Raw genomic sequence first — 19,364 nt, forward strand, 5'->3', positions numbered from 1 at the left:
AAATAAAAGAAAACCTTAAGCGTACAAACCCATTTCTGGGACAAAGCCTCCAGATATTTTCTGGTAACCTCTTCCTTTCCGAATGGCATTCCAGGAAGAAACAGGTGTCACTTGTGTAACTGGTTTTAAGTCAGCCAGTGGAACAACATGCCTTAAAGTTAAAGATACCACCATGAAACCACTGCAACAGACTTAACTCTAATTCAGTATATAAACCCCACTCCTACTTCATTTTCAAGTATATTTTAAACCTGTTGATACTAGCTTCCCTACATAGGTTTGGTTGCTTTTTGTTTTTTCCTTTTCGGTTAAAAAACCACAGAGTAGTTTGTAAAATTTCACAGCTGTTTGTATTATCATCACTGTCTACAACACAAACTGGTAGACAGAATTAATTCACAAATATTTGCTACCCCTCCTTAAAGGAGGATCCAGTTTCCCCACTCCATTGACTTACTTTGGTCATAAAATTTTAAGATGTTTTAAGGACCAGTAAGTGATCTGTCATGTTCTCACTATTTTCCCTGCCTGCGATTATGGATGTATGTGTCAAAACAGAGCCTTTGTGAGCCTGGGTCTTCCTTTATTGATTCATCATGAACATGCTAAATGAGAAAAATGAATTTTATTGTTTTCAGCTGCTGAGGTTTTTTGTTTGTTAGGTCAACATCGTTTAAAGGCTCTTAAAGTTGACTAATAGCATCACCTGGAAACTTGTTAAAAGTTCCAATTTGGGGGCTCCACCCCAGACTTACTCAATCAGAAACTAAGGGGATTGGGCTCAAATCTGTGTTTTCAGAAGTCCTCCAGGTAAAATTTGAAAAGGATTGGACTAGTTTATCTTGAATACTGGCAAAAACTTAGAAAACATAATTGGAAAAATGGTTTGCCATCCAAACTGTTAAAAATTCTAGTAACAAGACAATGACATGATTTGGAAACTTTTACCCATAAGTGATACCTATATTGAGATTTCACACTTCAGCAATGCTTTAAAGTTCAAGATAATAAGGGCAGTACCAGATATGAATCTGGTTCTCCTACTAACATCCTCATAACTTTCAATTTAATATTATAAAAAAGCTGAATCAGGAGCCAAAGATCTTAGTAATTTAACAAATTATTATTTCTTACTTTTCTGCCAATTCTTCAATAAATACTGTTACAGAGTTATTCTCATTTCCAACTTCTTGAATATGAGCATTATAATATTTCCCACTTGATTCCAAGCGAACCTGAAAAACAAAAGTCATGATAATACACCTAGTTCAGTGTTTATTTATAGGTCTTGCTCCTGCAATACAAAATTATCACTTGTCCCCGAAACAGAATTCAATGTCTACATTTTTAAAAGAATTGACATTGACAATCTGGGACAATGAAGGAGGCACATAGAACATCATTTTATCTAATCACCACAAAAGCCTATATAATTAGAATTTAACACAAACATTTTTTTCTAGCATTGTGTAATAAATCTTATTTTGCTCATAATAATGACTAAAAGCACAATCTTAGAAGAATAAATCATTGATTCTTTAAAGATGAAACTAACCTGACACTTGTCTCCCAGATAATACTGTCTCCCAGCATACTCCATGTACTCAGATTTTTGAAGTTCTATTATTAAAAGAAAAAAAAAGATTAAAATTCAACTGAACTGGTCCCTTTCCTACTTTACTTAACATCATTTAATGTCCTAATTCACTTTTACCATGGTACTTTTGACAATGTTACCACTAAAAGGTAAAATCTAGGGGGAAAGTCCCCAAAAGCCATTTTATCAATCTTAATGGGTTATTCCTGTGGTAAATTTATAGCAACTTGGCCAGAAAAGTTTTATGATTTAAAACATAAGTAGGTGAACACTGGGAGTTTGTAATCTCATTGGTCAAACACTAAAAAGGTACAATCTGAAAGTAATACTATGCAGCTTTTCCCAAAAAAGTTTTTTTTAAACAACTTACTACATTAGGACCAGGCTTAACATCATTCTAATTAACTACACTACACCTAGGATCACTGAGGTTCAATGAGTTCAATGTTAAAGGCTTATGCTGAAGTCAGTATTTTAAGTTTTAGTTTGATCAATTCAGTCACAAGGAGAGAGAACCAATTACCTATTTCAAGGGTTGGAGAATTTCTGTAAAGAGTCTAAGATTAACTATTTTAGATTTCATGGACTATACAGACTGTTAGAACTACTCAAATCTGTTGTAGACCTAATTTATGTACAATCAAATTTAAATTTTATATAAGTTTCATGTGTAGCACAATATACTGTGTTTTTTCCTACCATTTAAAAATGTAGGGGCTGGGGTTGTGGCTCCGTGGTAGAGCCCTTGCCTACCATGTGTGAGGCACTGGGTTCGATTCTCAGAACTGCATATAAATAAATGAAATAAAGGTCCATCAACATCTAAAATTTTTTTAAATAAAATAAAAATGTAAAGACCCTCTGTATATATCCAAAGGACTTTAAAACAGCATACTACAGCAAACCTGCAACACCAATATTTACAGCAGCACAATTCACAATAGCTAACATATGAAACCAACCTAGATGCCCATCAAGATGACTGTATAAAGAAAATGTGGTTCATATTCACGATGGACTATTACTCAGCCATAGAAAAGAATTACTTTATGACATTTTTCCAGAAAATGGATGGATCTAGAGACTATTATGCTAAGTGAATAAGCCAATCCCAAAAACCCAAAGATTAAATGTTCTGATATGTGGATGCTAACCCACAATAAGGCAAGGGTGAGGGGTGTCAAAGAAGTTCAGTTGATTGGACAAAGGGGAATGAAGAGAAGGGAGGGAGGATAGGAATAGGAAAGACAGTGAAATGAATCTGAAATAACTTTACTGTGTACATGTATGAATATACCACAGTGAATCTGAAAATCGTGTGTATCTACAAGACTGGGATCCTAATAAGATATATTCCATGTTTGTTTAAATATTTCAAAATGGATTCTACTGTCATGTATAACTAAAAAGAACAAATAACATTTTTTTAAAAAAAATTTAAAAATTTAAATGCCATTCTTATTAGCTCATGGATCAAAAATAGCTGGTGAATCAGATCTGATATACAGGTCTGATCTATTCATCTTTCATTGAGGGTGGTTCTCAACTCTTTAAATTTCAGATGAGCTTACTCCCAGTCACTAAATGTTTCTGGTTACAAGTTATCAAATATCTATCTCCAAATATTCTTTGCACAGTTTTAAGTTCCAGCTAAGCATTAGACCCTAAAAGATCCCTCCCCAAAGATCTAACCAACTTCTAAACCAATTTGTTTCCTCCTTGAGATTTAAATCATATGAATAAGATTAAAGGTACCATGCTGCGTTATTTTTTCAACAGTATGATGAAATGTCTCTTATAAGAAACAAATTGAAAATTATTCTCCTGAAGCAGTAATGAGTAAGTATTCTGTTGATGTTTCATTACCTTTTCTGCTGTCCAACCAAACATCAAATTCTACATTACGATAGATTTCTGGATCCAAGGCTTTGAGCACTTTATAGGGGAAGAGCATCTTCGATGGATTTTCTGGAGACTAAAACACAAATAATCAAGCTATAGACTCACCATCCCTAGCTTATATCCTCCTTCTGTGAAGAGGGAAGCTTCATTCTTCCCTCTTCATTTCTTCTTTTTTAAAACTATGCACATTGCCTCCCTTCCCTTCTTAATTAAAACAAGAAAAAAGACAATGAATTTCGCCATGCTTTTAATATCAGGAGTCTAACAGTTCAAATAATCTAAGTTTTAAGATGGCAAAAGGGAAATATTGTCTGGAACAGCCAACAACTCAGGACACTCATAAACCAATGCAATGTAGACCAGGATTAAAAAATTCAGTCTGGCTGGGCACAATGGCACATGCCTGTAAACCCAGTGGCTCAGGAGGCCGAGACAGGAGAATCGCCAGTTCAAAGCCAGCCTCAACAACAATAAAAAAAAAAAAGTGAGGTGCTAAGCAACTCAGTGAGACCGTGTCTCTAAATAAAATACAAAATAGGGCCAGGGTTGTGGCTCAGTGATTGAATGCCCCCGAGTTCAATCCCTGGTACCTCCCAACCCCCCAAAATCAGTCTGACATATGGCAAGGCTGTTGGTCGAAAATTACTATTCATGTTGGAAAAATCTAAAACTGTTTGAGAATCCAGTATTATTTAAAAGAAATGCTACATTAAAAAGTCTCTTAAAAAAAAAAAAAAAAACTATCCCAGGCTGGGATTGTACCTCAGTGGTAGAGTGAGTGCTTGCCCTAGCATCTGTGAGGCACTGAGTTCAGTCCTCAGCATCACATAAAAATAAAGGTATTTTGTCCATAAAAAATTCAATCTGTGCTAGTCAACAAATGTTATCTTGATATACAGAAATGTTTCTGTATCCTAAAAATCACATGCTAATGCCAAGTTTATTTTGGTCAACTTCTGTTAAAATTTCCAAAAGAATACCATTTTCTCCTGTTTTCCTAAGATTTCATCATATTAAAAAGTGTTCCAAAATTACCAGCATTTGAGGCACACACAGATTACTGTAACAGTATATGCCCTATTTAGCAAGTCTCAACTGAAAACTTACTTGAGGCCCATAGATCATAAAATTTGTTTATCCAAATTAAGAGACTGATTAGCACCTAGTTTCAAGAATAGAAAAGGCATAATTTTCTTCAATGAAAACAAAAACTAAACCTTAGCATCAGAAGACTAATATATTGTTTGTAATTTTGTTTTAGCTTAAAAACAAAAGCTTCTTAAGTTTTTCAAATATCCAGAGTTTGTTTTCAAAATTTTTAAATTTCATAAGAATAAAAATTCAGAGAAAACACACATTTTACATTTTCAAATAGGTAGCACTTTCACACAAGAAAACATGACCAACTCCTCTCTCAGCCCCATAATAATTAGAACAGATCATCTGATCTTAATAATTTTAGGTTACATTGACTAGATTATGAAAATTCTTTGCCTTAGAAAATATCAAACCTTTGATTCTTCTGTTTCTTGATTATGGCTCTCTAGTGTATTTTCAGCCTTGCAGGAAGCACCCCACTCATCAGTCCTAATTGAAAAGATTTAGAGCAAAGAACTTTATATAAATGCAGCAGTTACTGGTCTCATGTCTAATGACTATACTACCACCTAGTGGTAAATCAGCTCAGTTCTAAAAAATGAAGCAAGTAAGTTTTCACTCAATACCCACTTTGTTTTCTAAACCCCAAAGTTTTTGGCTAAATTTATTTAATAACAGCTGCTTCCTCAGAAGTACATAATCTACACTCCTACTGTATACCAGAGGCAGACACTGAAAAACTCCTAAAACTTCCCTTAGCCCAAGAGATTTTTCTATGAGCTAGATGTATATGTGAAGTAAGCATTCAACCTCAGTTATCATTTTGAAATAATGATCCACAGCCTACCTATACCAAAATATTTGGGTGTAATTATTTTTTGAAAACTAGATTCCTAGACCCTCTGACCTCAAATTTTGTGAAGTGAAGTTAGGTCCAGGAAATTGCATAATAAACACTCTGAATAATTCTTACACAATTAAAGTTTGAGAATCATATGCTAACTCTAAAGTCTCTTCCAGTAAAAAAAAAAAAAAGGACCATGGGCTGGGGTTGTGGCTCAGTGGTAGAGCACTTGCCTAGCAGGTGCGAGGCCCAGGTTCGATCCTTAGCACCACATAAAAATAAATAAAGGTATTGTGTCCGACAACAACTAAAAAAAATTTTTTTTTTAAAATGGATCATGAGGGGCTGGTGTTGTGGCTCAGCGGTAGAGCGCTTGCCTGGTGCATGCGAGGCCCTGGGTTCGATCCTCAGCACCACATAAAAATAAATAAATAAAAATAAATAAAGGCATTGTGTACAACTAAAAGAAATGTTTAAAAAATAAAATAAAATGGATGACTTGAATAGAAACTCCAAAGTCTGAGCATCTAACAACGTTTATCTTTTTAGTAAAACTTCTCTCTCCTCATTAAAAGAAATGTATATCCTAAACATACATATACAGGTATGTTTGTGTACATATGTAATTTAAGTGATAAACTTGCCAGGTCCCTTCCACTTTCAAATCATGATGCACAGAAACATGATTATTATGTAACAGTCCCTTTTCCATTATTACCTATCCTCAGTTGAATTCTTGTAATCAATACAGGCATTCTCACTTCCAGTCACAGCAATGTTTCTGTTCCTTTTGGAACCACTTCGAAATACCTCAACTGCAGTTTTCAATGCTTCTTCATCCACAACAAAGACATCTTTATAGAGAATTTCATACAATATAGCTGAAAAAAAAAGGACCAAAACTTCAGTTGTCAAAATGTGACATTTTTATAAGTGTGAAAAGTCACAATCCAGCATACAAATTCTATAGATACCAACAAGTTTTTTTTTTTTTTGTTTTGTTTTTTTAAGCTATATGTAGCGGATCCCTCAAATTAAAGACTAGCAACAGCCAGGCACAGTGGCGCATGCCTGTAGTGACTTGGGAGACTTAGGCAGGGAATTTTCAAGTTCAAAGTCAATCTCAGCAACTTAATTAGACCCTGTCTCTAAAAATGGACTGGGGATATTGCTCAGTGGTAAAGTGTCCCATGGTTCAATCCCCAGTTAAACATAAACAACAAATCCAGCAACTTAAATACTAGCAACAAATTGTGTGAAATCACACCCAAATATTTATGAAGATTTCACATACCCTGACAAATGGCTGCACTTGATTGAAATTGTTTTGAGTACACAGAATCATAATGACCATTACTTGAAGAGCAGAGAAGAATCTGAAGAAAAACACACATAACAAAGTTAAGGTTACATCTTACAGTTATGAAATTTACTAGATAACCAACCAGAAATTGTTTTATCAGTAATTGATAATCTAAATGAATATATTAATTTTTAAAATGACTTTAAAAATGAAAAAGTAAATGCTAGTTATTCCTAAAAGATATTTTCTTGACCGCGACTTTTAAATGTCAAAAATAAAATCACTAATGAAGTTCCTCTGTGAGCCTTGGTCACATTCCTTTAATACACCAAGTAAGTCCTGATCTGCACATTTTTAATAAGATGGTAACAATTACAAACTGAGTCACTGAAAATAACAAAATGCCTAAAAAAAAAAAAAATCAAAAATACCATCCTAACTTCTATGAATAACTAGAGAAATTACATCAAATCTCAAGTTCAGACTTAGGGAGGAAAGGGACTTGATGGGATTCATTCAAAAGCTATCTACAACAGCAATATATCAATACATTATATAGGAGGAATACTGCTAGAGAAACTTTTTCATGTCTCTCTTGGAAAGACACCGAGATGACTACAAAATTGAGGGGTTAACTTCTTAGCTAATTCCTTCAATCCTTGGTTTAAAAAAAAAAAACAAAACTCAAAAGTCATGCTTGTTTCCAGGTGGCAACACATGCCTATAATCCCCACAGCTCGGAAAGAGGAGACAAAATTCCAAGTTTGAGACCAGCCTGGGCAATTCGGACAAACCCTATAGCAAAATAAAAATGGGCTGAGCATTACCTGGCAAAGATCTAAATATACAAATCTCACCTCAGGCAATGCTCTACACAGTTGTTAAAATACAAAAACTAACACTCCCCTTCCTCAAACAACTCTGATTATATCACACCTTCCCCTAAAAACTTTCAATTACGATTCACGGTTAAAAGTAGTGATGTCAATTAGCATCTGCATATTAGAGAAAATATTTGGCCTTTGGTTTTGTAGGATTGGCTTATTTCACTTAGCATGATATTCTCCAACTTGAACCATTTACTGGCAAATTCCATAATTTTACTCTTCTTTAAAGCTGAGTAATATCCCATATCCCATTGAGTGTGAGTATGTATGTATGTATGTGTGTGTGTGTATATAAATATATCTCATTTTCTTTATCCATTCATCTATTGAGAGACACCTAGGTTGGTTCTATAGTTTAGCTATTTGAATTGAGCTGCTATAAACATTGATGTGGCTATGTCACTGTATGTTTTCTCTAATATATGGTGCTAATTAACAATAAGGTGGCGGGCACTAGAGAAGAATAGCATTACCTTAGATTAGGTAGAGGGAAGTGATGGGAAGGGAGGGGAGGAGATGTGGGGATAGGAAAGACAGTAGAATGAAACTGTCATTATTACTGTATGTATATGTGTGTGTATATGTGTGTGTGTGTGTGTGTGTGTGTGTGTGTGTGACTGCATGACCAATGATTCTGCAACATGTACACTCAGAAAAATGAGAAATTATATACCATCTATGTATATCAAAGTGCATAAATGCATTCTACTGTCATGTATAACTAATTAAAACAAATTTAAAAAATAAAAAGAGTAGTGATGTCTGAAATTTACTTAAAAGTGATCAAAAATTATTACTCAGCCATAAATAAAGAATGAAATTATGGCATTTGCCAGTAAATGAATGGAACGAGACTATCATACTAAGTGAAATAAGCCAATCCCCCAGAAAACAAAGATACAATGTTCTCTCTGATATGAAGATACTGTCTCACAATCGCAGGGGACGGGGGCAGTGGAGATTCACCGGATTGGACAGGAGGGCAACTGGGGGGGAAAAGTGGAGATGGGAATGGGAAAAACAGTAGAATGAATGTGGCATAACTTTCCTATGTTTATATGTAAATACACGACCAAGGAAACTCCACATCATGTACAACCACAGGAATGGGAAGTTATACTCCATGTATGTATGGTATGTCAAAATACATTCTACTGTCATGTATAACTAAAGAATTTTTAAAAATGATCAAAAAGTAAGCTGGATTGGTGAATGGACAGAGAGATGGATGTATGATAAAATAAGGATATTAAAATGTCAAAAGGCTTTAGGGGATGGTAGGTATATGAATGTTCACTATAAAATTCTTTCAACTTATCTGAATGTTTGAAAATCTTCAAAACTTGAAAAGCTGTGTTGGAAAAAGAGCTTCAATCAACTATTTTTTAGAATGAAGAGACAAATTCTTTGGCATGGCTTACTCCACTCCTTAATACATAACTATAACCTATCTTTTCAGCATCGCCCTCCCCACAACTACTAAAGTCCCAAAGGGTCTCCTATTTCCTCCATGCCTTTGCATACGGGGTTTCCTCTGAATAGCCTATCCTTCACATTTGATGGAATCATTGTCTGAGTTCAACATGAAGCCTTCTAAACCCCTCTAGCAGAGAGGTCTTTTTTATTTTGTGCCATTTTACATTTATTATAAACTATCACTTCACTGTAATTAATTATTTCCATGTCTATCTTCATAGTCCCTTAAGCCCTTGAAAGACAAAGCCTTCATTACAGTTATTTAGTTTTAGTATCCTTAAAAGCCAAAACAGTGGGCTGGGGTTGTGGCTCAGAGGTAGAGCACTCTCCTAGCAAGCGTGACACACTGGGTTTCTATCCTCAGCACCACATAAAAATAAAATAAAGGTATTGTGTCCACCTATAATTAAAAAATACATATTTTTTTAAAAAGCCAAAAAAGTATTTGTTATATTCTAGGGCTTAATGTTTGCTAAACAAATTAGATAGTGGCTATTGGTAAAACAAGTTAATGTCCCATTTTATAATTACCTTCAAAGTTATCTCCCACTATTCTTCTCTATTCCTAATAGCACTTAGTCCAGGTCTTTTGCCTAGATTACTATAAAAGCATCCTTAAAATTCTTCCAGTGTCTAGTCTTTTCTTACCATCATCATAGTTAATATGTTGCATGAATTTTGCTTCATGGCATAAAATGAACTCAAATATTGGGTAGTCCTACACCCACTGATCAAATAATATAAAAGTTTTTTCCTAAAACCTTCTTGAAAGGAAATGTATAGGCTGAAAAAACAATTTTTATATTGAGTGTTCTCAAACAAGAAAACTACCTCCTGCTATTTTCCATGTATTTTACTGGGCAGTAGAACCTTATCTCCACCCTCAAGAAACTTTTAGACTATATGAGAGAAATGGTATGAATACAAATAATACAATAAATACTGGCAAAATGGCTAGGGGAACAAAAATGAAGAAAGCAACTCCAGGAGAGTTGGGGAAGTTATTAAAGGAACTGACACTTGAAGTACAAAGGAAAAGAAAGCATGAAAGCTAAATTATCTAGAAAAATTGTATAACTAAGCATGGAAGACAATGGAATTGGAAATGAGGTTTGGTACCTTAAGATACTAAATGCCTACTTTCAGAATTTGAGCCTTATTCTGTGGTCCATAAGGAATCAGTCAAGGTTTTTAGAGTAACAAGAACAGATCAGCTTAGAATAGTAGCTAAAACCACTGGGGATGACTGATTGGCAAGGAAAAGGCTGAAAGCATAGAATTTTCTCATGTACATTGTATTTTTTCATTAATTACTTTTAAAAAGATTATTTCTTAATATGTCATAATCCAGCAGCATTATTCAATTTCTTTTGAGTTGACATTTACTCATCTTCTTACCTTGTCTTCATAGCCATTTTCCGTGATACAAGTTGGTGGCTTTCCAGGATGGCGATAAAGAATGAAGTCCCGACTACATGGATAGAAAACAAAGACAGGTAAGATAATTTGGCATATGAAAGAGATAGTTATAAGAAAAAGGATTTGTGCTTTTAAACTGCCTACCTTATTCATATAAAATAATCCACATGTTCAGTTTGATTTTTAGGCTTTAAAATAATCCAAAAAGACTAAATGATGCTAATCCAAGGTAACCAGCTAATCACACCTAAGGTCCTATGGGTTTTCCTAAATATATCTTAGTTTTGGTGAGAAGAAATAAAGAAGACAAATTATCAAGTGTATGTATGTGAATTTGGGGAGCTCTCCTTTATTTAAAAAGTGGGGTTAAACTAGGCATGGTGGCTCACACCCGTAATCCCAGCTACTCAGGAAGCAGAGGGAGGGGAATCCCAAGTGGGAAGGTAACCTTGTCAATTTAGGAGACCCTGTGTGAACATAAAAATTAAATTAAAAGGGCTAAGGACAGGCTGGGAATGTGGCTCTGTGATAAGGCGCTTGCCTGGCAAGCTCTTTGCCCTGGGTTTGATTCTCCAGCACAAAACACAACAAAGAAGGGCTAAAGATGTCTCTCAGTGGTAGAGTGTCCCTGGGTTCATTCCTCAATACTGGAAAAAAAAGTGGGGGTTAAGAAATTTGGGGGATAAAAGGCCAAATAATAAAACATTTCAGCTTTTACATGCCATGTGCTTTATTCAATTTTGTTTTTGTAGCTGTAATTAGCCAGAAGCAATGCACACGTGAATACGCATGACTGTTCCAATAGGCTTTATGCAACTTTGAATTTCATATAATTTCCATATGCCTTGAAACAGTCTTTTGATTTTTAATCATTTAAAATATCTTAACAATCATTCTTAGCTCATAGGACATACAAAATAGAAGAACAATTTAAAAGTGAACTTCTGATTTTAAAGTGACAACCAATTAACTACTTGCCCAATGCCTTCTCTATACTTTTCACTGGATTTAATTACAAATGAGCAGGCCACAAAACACTGACTTGAACAAGTCCTCATAAGAAGAAAATTCTGTTTCTACAAAAGAATATACCATATTACCATCCTAAGAACTCTAAGAAGTCTTACACAGATCAGACAAATGAACAAGATTTCCACTAGCAACTAACATACATTATTATAGCTAGTTTTCAAAACCCTACAGCATTCTTAAATGGCATTTTTTTGTAAAACATTTTTTTGTAAAGACCAAAACAGAACTCCCAAAGGAATAGAATGGTGATTCTCAAGTTTTCCAGTACCACCAATAAGGAAACTTTTTTAAGATTTTTCTCAACTTCCACTTGAAATTGTAATAGAACAAAAGTACTGTGCATCTATGTACTGTGATGCTTTGAAAGACCACAAACTGTTGGAATAGCTAAGATTTCTTTGCTCCTACCAAAATCAATTTTGAGGCTATTGAGAACAATATTGCCCCACTGAGAATGCATGAAAAAGAGGCACAAAGCTAAACACCCAAGAAATCTCCTAAGATAAATATTCTGACTTTCTATAGGAAATACCAGCAGTTTTAAAGTCCTTTATTTTTCCATTCAAATAGACAAAAATGCAGGACTGGGGATATAGCTCAGTTGGTAGAGCGCTTGCCTTGCATGCACAAAGCCCTGGGTTCAATCCCCAGAACTAAAAAAAAAAAGAAGAAAAATGCTAGAGCTAAGGAGAAGATTTGTAACAAGATTCTCCACTCAAAATCTACACCAAAATGACTTTGCTTATATCTCTTCCTTATATATTATCATCAAATCTCAAATTTACCCAATCCTAGAGAAACTTTAACAGAAAACTTATACTCAAAAACACATAAAAAAGGGATTTCACAAAAGGTGACTGGATTAAGAAAATGTGACAACACACACACACACACACTGAAGTTCAACTCAGCTATAAAGAATGAAATTACAGCATCTGCTGGTAAATTTATGGAAATAGAGAATAATATGCTAAGTGAAATAAGCCAGACTCAAACAAACAAAAAAAATCAAGGGTTGAATGTTTTCTCTCATATACAGAAACTAAAGCAAAATAAGGGAAAGGGTGGGGGGATCAGGTTTCATAAAAACATAATGAAGATCAATAGAGTAAAAGAAGGAGCTTGAGAAGGAGGGAAGAGAAAGGGGAAGAAATTCGGAATGAATTTGACCCTACATGTGCATATATGTGTGTGTGTGTGTGTGTGTACGTATGTATGTTATAGGGAATTCTACCTTTATGTACACTTAGAAAGCACCAATCAAAAATAAATAAATGAGGAAAAGGAAGATGAGTACAGGAAGGAAAATGGGGGAGTGAGGAGAAAAGGTGACTGGAGTAAATTAAATTCCATGCATGTATGATTTTATCAAAATGATCCCAACTACTATGTACAACTATAATGCTCTAACAAAAATGCAAAAAGAAAAAAATTCCATTCTTGAAATGACAAAATTAGAGAAGGGACTATGGAGGAGATAAGATCAAAAGTAAAAGTAGTTATATAGAAAATTAACATAGAGTGATAGAAAATATTCTGTATCTTGACTGCATTAACATCAACATTATGGTTATGCTATACTATAGTTTTTTCCAAGACGTTACCACTTAGGGAATTGGGAAAAGGGTATAAGATATTATTCTCTGATTTTTGTTTTTGTTTTTCATGAAAAACTTTGTATTATGCTCTGTATGCAACTTCATGTGAATCTGTATCTCAAAATAAAAGGCTTAATTAGAAAAAATAGGAAAATGGATACAACTTACTTATAAATTAGAGAAAGAGCTCTTATTTCCAGCTGGCCAGCACTTTCCTAAACATAAATAGTACACAGTTTTAAAAACATTTTTGTAGCTAGGAAATAGAAGTTTTTGTAAGTGCATTTTTTAACTGTTTAGCATTGTTTTAGATAATCTGTAGAACACAATATAACTTGTTTTGAGGATTAGATTGTTACTCATTAACACAGACTTATACTGAAATCAATGGACCTAAAGCCCTTCTTAGATATCAATAATGACAGTTAATGAAAGATTTAAAAGGCAGAATAAAAGTTAGACTAATGTAAGAATACAAAGGTATCAGTATTTAGTAAATGAAGTTTTGGGAACAGAATAATGGAGTTAATTTTATCACAAAAATTAATTTTAAATAAAGTATGAGTTTATAGATGTTATTCCTACACAAAAGGAAGACAACTTTAAATCAAGGTGAAATAATGACCTCTTAGTAACATTAATTACCAAACTCCTCCCCCATTAATGTGAAAAGGCTTTAATGTTTCCCAACACTATCCTGTTCCCCAGTCAGTTGTGTACTCACTAGACTATGGTTAATGAGATTGTTAACACACAGTTCTCAATATTCAACACAAACCAATACATCTACCTGCCAGTTCTAAACCTTTGGACTATTTGATTCAACATAGCTATCTACTTAAGAAATATTCTGGGTCTGGCTATAGTGACAACTGAATGTTTAGGTTATGATTCCAAATAACTCTGAAAATATTAAATTCCCATATTTGATCTTACCTTGGGATCTCCCAACCGTTCCAGGTATTTCTCAAAAGATCCCTCCACATACTTCAAAAATAAAACAAACTTGACTTAACCAAATACATAGCATTACTGAAATCTGATCATATTCTGCAACATTATCCTCCAAAGGGTTTTTGTTTGTTCAGCTTAATAATTATAGTACTAAATTACTAGTTTACACAGCACCTCAAGAAGTTTTGTACATACACAAAAGTTATTTATAAGGGGAAAAAAGCTGGACTAGGAAAGTGTCTTAGGAATTGGTCTTGCCTTACCCATATACCAGTGAATTTCATCAAATGGTATGCCTTCAAGTAAGAAACTTTTGAAATGCCAACTTAAAGTAACTTGATAATTTTCATAAACCAAGAAAAGCCAATAACTGTAAGGACCTCAAGTATGACAGGAGACATGTATTTACAAAGTTAAATGGAGGAACTTCAAACAAAGAGAATTTCATTAATTTCAAAAAAACAGTGACAAGGGAACTTCCAGGTGTGATGGAACCAACACAATATTATGATTGTGTTGGCAGTTACATAACTATATATGACTAAGAAAACTAAAATAGTAAACTTAATATACCTAAAAATGAAATTGAATTATAATCAAGAAATAGATTTCTAGTTCCATGTACACAAACATCACCAGATTTTAAAAAAGTAATCTTATTTTCTTTCACTTTATTTTTAAAGTTCTGAGATATACTCTACATACAACAAACCACACAATTTAAACAGTACAATCAAATTTTGACTTTTGTTTGCACCCATGAAATCATCATCATAAACTGAAATAATGAATATCTATCATTCTCCACAAGTTTCCTTATGCTCCTGTATAACATCTGCAACCACTGATCTGGTTTTCTGTCTTTATAGAGTGGTTAGTATTTTATCTAAAGACAACCATACTTGTATAAACTTTTCTTGGAAGAAGGGTATGGCTTTTCTCAGTGTAATAACTTTGAGATTCACCTTGTTAGTTTTAAAAATTTGGACACATCTTCATTACTCAAAATGTGGTCTAGGAACCAACAACAAGCATCACTTGAGTTTCTTAGAAATGCAGAAATCTCGGGCTTCAGCTCAGACCTAATGAGTTGGATCTGCATTTTAACAAGATCCCCAGGTGATGAAAATGTATATAAATATTTCACGCACTGCTTTACACCATGGTCTTCCATTTGAATGTCAGGAACAGTCCTTTCCCAGGTGTAGAGAAGACTATAATCTACTTCAAGGTAACAAGCTTTAAAAGAAGCCTTTGCAGTATTTTAAACTTTATTAAAAACACTGTTGAGAAAATTAAGTGTAGGGCTGGGGTTGTGGCTTAGTGGTAGAGCTCTCGCCTGACACGTGCGGCACGTGCGGCACGTGCCACATGTGCAAGATGCTGGGTTCGATCCTCTGCACCACATAAGAATAAATAAACTAAAGGTATTGTGTTCAACTACAACTGAAACATAAATATTAAAAAAATAAGTGTAAACCTCAAACAGAAGACAGGCAAAAACCCATAACATAATAGAAGAAAACAAATAGTATCAAAGAGACAATAAATAAAAAGCCACAAGGGCATACTTCAAATCAGATCTTAGCAAAACCTTTAGTTTCCTTAACAAAAATTCAAATACTACAATGTATACAAAGACAACTCCTAAACTTTCACTTAAAAATCAATTTTTAGGACTGGGGCTGTGGCTCAAGTGTGAGAATGCTTGCCTACCACATAAAAATAAAAGAGATTGTGTCCACCTAAAACTAAAAAATATTTTTTAAAAAAATCAATGTTTAGTGGCAGAGCTCCAATTACTTCAATGTGACATGAAAAGCATTACAAGACACTTCAAATTGATGAGCTGAAGATTATTGTGCACATTAAAATATGAACTTAAGGGGTTCGGGTTGTAGCTCAGCAGTAGCGCGCTTGCCTAGCATGCATGAGGCACTGGGTTCGATTCTCAGCACCACGTACAAATAAGTGAAAAATAATAGTCCATTAACAACTTAAAATATATTGAAAAAATATGGACTTAAAAATATTAAGAGACAAACATTTGAATTATTGTTCAAAAAACAGTAGTATGGATAACACAAGACAGCAGTCAAGTTTTAACTTTTTAGGGTTTGGGAGTTTTTTGGAATGGGAGGAGGGAAAAAATAGTTTTTCTTTATTTTTAGAATACAAAACAACCTTAATTCTGGGAGGAGGTGCATGATAGACTGTGGAAAGCCAGCCAGGAATTACATATTTGCTATTGAAACAAAAGGAGATTGCACTGTTTAATTTTTGTATCTAAGTACTCAATTCTTTTATCCCACCCTACTAAATATATTACAAACAATGCTCCCTCAGGGTACGTATTCTACTTACAGACTCAAAATTTTGTTGATTTTCCTTCATATATGAAACACAAGCCTTCCTCACTTGCAGATGATGGACCTGGCTGCAAAACAACTAAAAGAAAAAAGACCAGTTTACTGCCAAAAGTCATTCGAAACAGAAACTTCTAAATTAAGACTATTGACTGGACAATTAAGTTTCCCTTATTTAGGACATATGTAGAACATAGGGAAATTCAGTCCTCATCATACTAAACAATATTTTAATCTTCAGTAAAACTGAGAAAGACGATTCTTTCATGCCCCCTTCCCCTTCCTACCCCATAAATGTAATTTTTTTCCTATACATAAAACTTACAGGAAGCAGGGGATGCTTAGGAATGATCAAGATACATTTCAAAGTTTTCTTTAACCCATTATCTTATCCCTCCAACATTATCAATGGGCATTTAAAAAACAGAAAATGTAGCAAAGGTACAGTGATGTATTTGGACTAATGAGCAAAGATACACACCTTTGCATTGTCTTGCACTAATAAGGAGCAGACCGCCTGGATATTTTCACTAAAAAGCAGAAAATGTTTGTTTCTTTGGTAGGCTACAGTTCTACCTACAGGACCATGTCACATCTCAAAAACTGAAACTCAGTATATGGCAACACATTTTTCCTTTTACCTGCTCCGAAATAGCCCGAAAGAGGCAAGAGGCATCTTTAGCGGTCAGCTTTCGAAACAGTCCTAAGGTGCCTAAATATTCATCCATTGATACCTCATTCAAAGACTTCTGACTGGCATGCTTTTTCCATCCTTTATGCATTGTGCCCAAGGTGGTGAGGGGATAAAAGGAACAGAAGCGTGGCGAGAAGGACAAAGCAGGGTATCGGCAGAAATCGGTAGCAATAACAAGGGCTTGCTTCTGCAAGTATTCGGAAAACAACTCAAAATCTAGACATAAGGCGGCAGTTGGAATCAGCACCACAGAATCTTGGGACTTCTCAAGAGCAGGAAAAGCAAAGCGTTGGGCTTCTTCAGGATAACTTGGGACCCTGTGAAGAGAGGAAATGCCAGTGTTCTAAGGAAGTGGGAACTTGAAAACGAAACACTCGAGGGAGAAGATACATAGCAGAAGGGTGGGATTAACCAAATTAGCTCAGAGTTAAGAAAAGTATGCAGATGGAAAGAGTTTGCAGCTTAACTCAGGGCAGATGCTGAAAGAGACTGCAAAAGAAACTACAGTTAAGATTCAGGTGTGTAGGATGCAACCCATCAGCATTAAGATCTCTGCCTGAATTTTCAACTAGTGGGGCTGGGGATGTGGCTCAATTGGTGGCGCACTTGCCTGGCATGCGCACGGCCCAGGTTCGATCCTCAGCACCACAAACAAAGGAAAATGTTGTGTCCGCCAAAAACTAAAATTTTCAACTAGTCTCTGCCCAAAATTCCCTGCTCCCTTCCTAGTTTCAGGGAAATGTGATTAAAATCTTAAGTCTAGATAATAATAACAATCTACTTAGGATATGGAAAATAAATCAACTAGCAATGCTAGAAAACCCTGATATAATTCTTGATGTGTACCTCCAAACTACTGTATAGCAGAAATAAAAAGGGAAAATGAAATGTATTTCTTAAAGATGGGAAAAAATTTAACTGAACAGTATAAAAATATTTCTCCCCAAAATTTTCTAATATAATGCATTTAGAATGCTGTGGCACAATATGAGAGGTGTTGGGACATTAGAGGTATGTTTCAATGTATTAGAGTACTTTCCAGAAAGACCACTCTGGATTATGAGGAAAGCAAAACATTAAGAATCAAAGGTGAGGACTATTCACTTGTGTTATTTGATTCCACTATAAGTTATCTCATTTTTCTTTAAGTGCCCAAATCCAACTTCTTTCGTAAGTGGTAAAAATAATATAGGGGCTGTGTTTATAGCTGAGGGGTATGGCACTTGATTAGCCTGCATAATGCCCTGGGTTCAATTTCCAGCATCTCAAAAAATAATACTTTATTAGGTCAGAAGCCAGAAATGTAGCTCAGAGGTAGAGCACGTCTAGCATGTGAGAAGGCCCTGAGTCTAAGCCCTAGCAATGAAAAAAGGAAAAAAAAGGTTAAATTCTAGCTTTGTAGAAGTTGCAACATTAAAATGGTTGCAAAATGGTTTTTCTTATGGAAAATTAAAAATTATCAGGAATACCCCTATAGGAATAATATCAATAATCAGTAATTTAGGAATGAAATACAAATTAGCATGGTAGAAAAATCAAATAAAATCTTGACTTAACTCTTAGCATGCCAATTTGAAATTACCTTGTGTCTTTCTTAAAGAAACCATAACAAAGGGGAAGTAATGCCTTTTGTGAAAGTTCTGAAGCATATTGTTTGAAGAAAAATTGACTTCTAAATTAAAAGGCTAATTTTTTGCACATTTTACAAATAAATATACAAATTCTTATCTATTGCATTTTAAATTAAAAATAAGATGTATAAAACTTCAACTAATACAATTCATATACTTCACTTTCAGGAAAAGACCAGAAAAATTAGGACTAATACTACAAAGAGAGCTACAGGGAACAAGGAATAAAATAGCACACACAGGAAGCACTCAAATATGGTCAACTGATTTTTGACAAAGGTGCCAGGGAAATTCAATACATTAAGAGTATTTTCACTAAATGGTACCAGATCAATTGATCAGTCATATACAAAAATATGACCCTAGACCTATGTGAGTTGGGAGGTTGAGGCAGGAGGATCGAAAGTTCAAAGCCTGCCTCAGCAATTAACAAGGCACTAAGCAACTTAGCAAGACCATGTCTCTAAATATTAAAAAATGCTGTGTATGTGACACAGTGATTAAGCACCCCTGGGTTCAACCCCCCGTACCCCCCCAAAAAAAGGAAAATGCAAATTAAAATC

At 34.5% G+C, this 19,364-nt stretch overlaps 1 protein-coding gene across 12 annotated transcripts in view; it reads right to left on the minus strand.

Moving 5' to 3' along the window:
• Alg13 (ALG13 UDP-N-acetylglucosaminyltransferase subunit) overlaps nt 1-19,364 on the minus strand; it is a 79,827-nt gene that overhangs the window by 35,202 nt on the left and 25,261 nt on the right. For 10 of the 12 annotated variants that reach the window (XM_048796920.1, XM_048796919.1, XM_048796917.1 and 7 more), the window contains 12 exons: nt 17,118-17,487; nt 16,475-16,558; nt 14,093-14,143; nt 13,325-13,371; nt 10,506-10,578; nt 6,736-6,817; nt 6,160-6,322; nt 5,011-5,086; nt 3,464-3,572; nt 1,556-1,620; nt 1,135-1,235; nt 30-151 (listed from right to left, as the gene is read on the minus strand). In XM_048796920.1, the coding sequence (XP_048652877.1) occupies nt 30-151; nt 1,135-1,235; nt 1,556-1,620; nt 3,464-3,572; nt 5,011-5,086; nt 6,160-6,322; nt 6,736-6,817; nt 10,506-10,578; nt 13,325-13,371; nt 14,093-14,143; nt 16,475-16,558; nt 17,118-17,487 (1,343 nt within the window). Of the gene's footprint in view, nt 1-29; nt 152-1,134; nt 1,236-1,555; nt 1,621-3,463; nt 3,573-5,010; nt 5,087-6,159; nt 6,323-6,735; nt 6,818-10,505; nt 10,579-13,324; nt 13,372-14,092; nt 14,144-16,474; nt 16,559-17,117; nt 17,488-19,364 lie in introns of those variants that run through there. The other 2 variants (XM_048796918.1, XR_007344902.1) reach the window with 2 other exon arrangements.

The sequence above is a fragment of the Marmota marmota genome, unplaced genomic scaffold, assembly GCF_001458135.2.
Source record: "Marmota marmota marmota unplaced genomic scaffold, marMar, whole genome shotgun sequence".
NCBI lineage: Eukaryota > Metazoa > Chordata > Mammalia > Rodentia > Sciuridae > Marmota > Marmota marmota.